At 36.2% G+C, this 4,886-nt stretch overlaps 1 protein-coding gene across 1 annotated transcript; it reads left to right on the plus strand.

The window, feature by feature from the left end:
- The first annotated feature begins 2,106 nt into the window (after positions 1–2,106).
- On the plus strand, positions 2,107–3,066 carry LOC107663131 (ovarian cancer G-protein coupled receptor 1-like). The gene has a single exon (XM_016453290.1). It carries the CDS (start codon positions 2,107–2,109, stop codon positions 3,064–3,066), a length of 960 nt encoding a protein of 319 aa, XP_016308776.1.
- The last annotated feature ends 1,820 nt before the right edge of the window (positions 3,067–4,886 follow it).

The following is a 4,886-nucleotide window of genomic DNA, read 5'->3' on the forward strand; positions in this document are numbered from 1 at the left end:
CGTAAAAAGACAGTATAAGTCATTATAATCCGTAATTATGTCCCCACTGGATGCAACGAATGCCTCGTTTATAATGGGTTTTAATGTTTTTGTCTCGTCGCTCCGGCCGGACAGGGCATCACAGTATGGTAGGGGCGTAACATTTCCGTCACACGCTTGAGGTATTCGGCCAATCACAACGCACTGGATAGCTGGCCAATTAGAGCACAGCTCGCTTTTCAGAGTGATGAGCTTTGTAAAAATCGACGCGTTTCAGAAAGGCGGGGCATAGAGGAGAAACAATAATGTACAGTATGTGGAAAATAATGTGTTTTTTGAACCTTAAACCGCATAAACACATTGCATTACACCAAATACACAAAATAATGTTCTTTTTAGCAGCATCATATGACCCCTTTAAAACATAACATTTACATTCAACCAGCCGTGCTGGCGAATGAATGTCATTAATTAATTAATTATTAATTAATTAATAGGGGGTGCAAATCTGTATTACGAGTTATCAAATTGAGTTATTAGAATGAAACTTTGTCAAATAAATCGTGTTAACCTATTTCAAAAAGCAGGCACTGAAATTGTAATTTCAAATCTTTTTGCACATCATAATGTTGTGTTTCTATGTTTATTATTATACCTTGCTGCTAACTTGTAAACATGCAAATACTCAACTACGGATAAGCAAATTCTCCTCTACTAAACCACACATACCTGTGCCATCATCTCCCATCAATCCCATGAACCCACCAGGACATTTATTAGGAGCTGCACCGTATCATACAGGGTTTAAATTGCAGTAGTCTGATCCTCAGAAGTACAGTATGTACTTTCTCCACCACCAGAACACAATTCTAGTGTACTACAAATACAAGAACTGGGATGCAGCCAGGATGTAATACTTCACTTCAGAAATGACATACACAGTCAGGCAATTTTCCATGCAATTCTTCACATAAACCACTCTCATTTCACATAGTACATCACATGTAAATTGTTTCAGTTATCTCTGTTAATCCAGATGTGTAAACTTTCCATACGTACGGTATGATAACACTTCTGCATCTGCAGTTCATCAGTCTAAAAGGAATTTGTGCAGAAAGGTTTTATGTCATGAGCTGGTGAGACAGAAGAACAGGTTAGAGAAATGTTTAAACAACCGTCCAGATAAAATACTGCTGAAAAGCGTCAAATATTAAAACTGTAATTGAAATCTGATCAGCAGTTTTTTAATTGGTTAGTCTAATAAATCTAAAGCGAATGAGAATTAAAGGGCTTATTTAATACAATGTGTTGTAGGACGTGAAGTATTTATATGGAATACAGATGGTCTTAAATGTTTACCATTAATAAGACCATCTGTATTCCATATAAATGGAATACTGTATTCATGACAAATACTTGTAAGACAACTGAGGACATTTTATGTTTGCAACTAAAATAAGCAAATTAATCTTTTCCGTTTATGACAAAACTTAAGAGTTTAGATTAGAGATGAACATTTATTAAATATTGAATTTAATACCCACTATTTTATAAGTAATAAGTAAGTAAATAAGTAAATAAATAAATTGGAAGTGATTTGAAATTTATTAGTAATCTTAATAAATAAGTAAATAAATCAATAAATAAATAGGAAATGATCACAAATGTACAAATAATGCTATAAAAAAAATAATAATTAAATAAATGGGAAGTGATTGCAAATGTATTAATAATCCTAATCAATTAATTAATTAATTAATTAATTAATAGGAAGTGATCCCAAATAAATGGATTTGATTAGGCATTAAAAATAAAACTTTAGATAGATAGATAGATAGATAGATATCACAAATGTATGGTAAGTAATCCTATTAAATAAATAAGAAAATACATACATGAATGGTAACTGATCCCAAATGTATGCATGGTGATCGTATTTATTAAATAAATTAATATATAAATTTGATCCTGGATGCTGTCATACTGTCCTAGTTCTTTTTAAAACATGATTTGCATGCCTAGTTTTTCCGTGAAGGCGACGCCTACTCACAGTATAGTACTAATTCACTGGAAGTACCTGAGAACGGCATTCACCTTCTTTAGAAAAATGATACTTTAGCATCTACCATGGACCAGAACGCTTCTGTAAACGGGACTCTGGAATCTGGGATCTGCCTACATGGAAACGCAGTGGAGCGGTACATGTACCCGACGGCTTACTCGCTGTTCTTCCTCATTGGATTTCCAGCAAACTGTCTGTCCCTGTACGTGGCCTGGGTTCTGATGAAGAAGGGCAATAATTTGGCGGTTTATCTGATTAATTTGTCAGTCGGAGATCTGCTGTATATCCTAACTCTACCCGTTTGGATCGTGATGGCACTCGGCTATGCGCTGAACGACAGTCTGTGCAGCATTATAGCGGTGGTCATGTTCAACAGCTTCTACGTGGGTTCAGGCTTTCTGTGCTGCATCTCTGTGGACCGATATTTAGCCATCGCGTTTCCGCTGCATTTCGCACGTGTGCGAGAGGTCAGAACCACCGTGTTGGTGAGCATCATCGTATGGCTGGTAGAGATCGTGCTTCATGTGGGTCTTCTAACATACACAGAGGCGATCGGGAACTTTTCTGCCAGTCGTATGTGCGAGGAGCCGATGATAATGAGCCCCGCCGCTGCAAACGTGGCCATGGCACGTGCGGTCCTGGGATTTCTGGTTCCTGTGCTCATTATGAGCTTCTGCTTCGAGGAGATCATCAGGGCGCTGAAGAAAAGCACCTCTACTGTGGTCAGCGAACGGAGAAAGATCTGCCGCCTTCTCTTCTCTCTCCTTTTCACCTACTTGTTGGCTTTTACGCCCTTCCAGGTGGTGATGTTCATCAGAGGACTGCTGGAGCCTGGAAACTGCAGCGTCGCGCACAATCTCAGAGATGTTTACATGGTTTTTGTGGCCACAACGACAATAAACAGCGTTTTAGACCCCATCCTTTATTGTCTCATAAGTGACAGTGCCAAAAATGAAATGAAAAGACTTTTTAAGCTCTGTGAGGAGCAATTCAGTAAGATTTACTCATCTGTGATGAAAGCCTGACATTCTGAATGTTATTAACAGACTGAATATGTTTCTCATGATCCTTAGCGTGTAAAATCGGACTTGGAATTATAGTCAGATTTTTTTTTTTTTTTTTAATGGAACAGTTTACTGAACCTTTTTTGAGTATCATATTTGATACATCAGGCTTTTATGGCTCATATAACATGATATTGTTATAATAGACTATGGAGGAAAAAAACAGCTTAATTTTATTTCAGAGACTCAAACTGAGCAAAATATGCAATTTGGTGTAATTTATATGATCAAAAAAATTCTAATGCTTGTAATGTAAATCAATGAGATCTTTCTGACAGTATAGTGGATACTTACATAAAATTATATAAATATCAGTGGTCACTCTATATCTCCAATAATGTCTTCGTAAGATGAGACTGAAATGATCCAAACATATAATGCAGTGATTGAGAGCTGAAGAAATAAAGGCTCCTCAGAAGATGTGAGATGTTCTGGAGGCTTGTGAAGATCATTCCTCCGCTGAGGAACAGTGAAAGTAAAGCTTCTGGAAACAAACGCTCCTCAAAAGATCCTGAGGATCAGATTTGAGACTCTAAAACATGATTGATGGAGAATCAAGTAAAGCTGAGCTGCTTCAGTCCAGTAAGCGTTCATCTGGAAATATGACTAAAGTTATTCTTACATTAACCTGATAAAAATCAGTAAACGACAGCAGAAAGACACGTGAGGCACCAGCTGGTGGACGTTTGTACAATTACACTAAAAAGGACATTTCCTTGATTACTAAGTCAATCAGATGACAGAAGGCATGGAGCAGATGGATTTTCAGCAACATTTTTATCATTTACAGGCCTTACATATTTGTGTATCAAATATGATACAGTAGCTTCATAGGGTTAAAAACCTAAAGGCTTCTTTTTAAAAAGGTTTGTGTACATTTGTTTCCAGGAAAGAAAAGAGAGTTGTGAAACATATCTTATCTGCTGCAACAAACATGCAAAGCTGTTATTGAAATATTGTCTGTGGTTTCTGAAAGATGTTTGACTTCACCTGTTCATCTGGCAGAAATGCAAAACAAACCACTGCTATTAAAACACTTGATGGAAAGAGGAAATGGCTCACCTAAAAGGAAAGTTCTGTCATTATTCACTGTTGCTTAAACCCATAAGAATTTCTTTCTTTCTACTAACACAAAGAACACAGACAATGGGAAATTTAGCAAAATGGTCATGTAGCTTGTTTGACAATGACTTTGCTTTACTTAAACTAGGGATGTAACGATTAACCGCGAGCCGGTTGAAAATCGATTAAAATATGTGACGATTCAAATCGGTTGAGATAGCGGAAACCAGGAAACGCTTTAAGCGCCACCTGCTGGCAGAAAGTGAATCTGCGTCTCATTCAGCTCGTCTGCTGTTTCTGTTTCATGCAGATATTTTTTATGTATAACTGAAGTCAAACTATTCTCTTTTTGCTTCAGATTTCAAAATTATACAATCTAATTTAGATTAAAACTGCTCATGTTGCATGTATGCAGCATCTTTGTTTGGATCGTGATTAAAATGCAGTGGTTGCTTCTCATTTTAAATGGAAAGAGCACAGACAAAGCCTTATTTTTTTATATGAAGAGATTTATTTTATTTGTGTTACTTATTTATTTGATTTGGGGCTTGTTTTAAAATTTAGTTTTCTTATTTACATTCACATTATATTTAAATTTTGTTATTTAGCAGACGCTTTTATCCAAAGCGACTTACAAATGAGGACAACAGAAGCAATCAAAACCAACAAAAGAGCAATAATATGCAAGTGCTATATTAGTATATTATTATAGTGTTATA

This window comes from Sinocyclocheilus anshuiensis, unplaced genomic scaffold (genome assembly GCF_001515605.1).
Source record: "Sinocyclocheilus anshuiensis isolate Anshui unplaced genomic scaffold, SAMN03320099.WGS_v1.1 scaffold767, whole genome shotgun sequence".
Taxonomy (NCBI): domain Eukaryota; kingdom Metazoa; phylum Chordata; class Actinopteri; order Cypriniformes; family Cyprinidae; genus Sinocyclocheilus; species Sinocyclocheilus anshuiensis.

Coding starts and splice junctions, on each gene's coding strand:
- LOC107663131 (XM_016453290.1), top strand. CDS start 2,107: ATGGACCAGAACGCTTCTGTAAACGGGACTCTGGAATCTGGGATCTGC.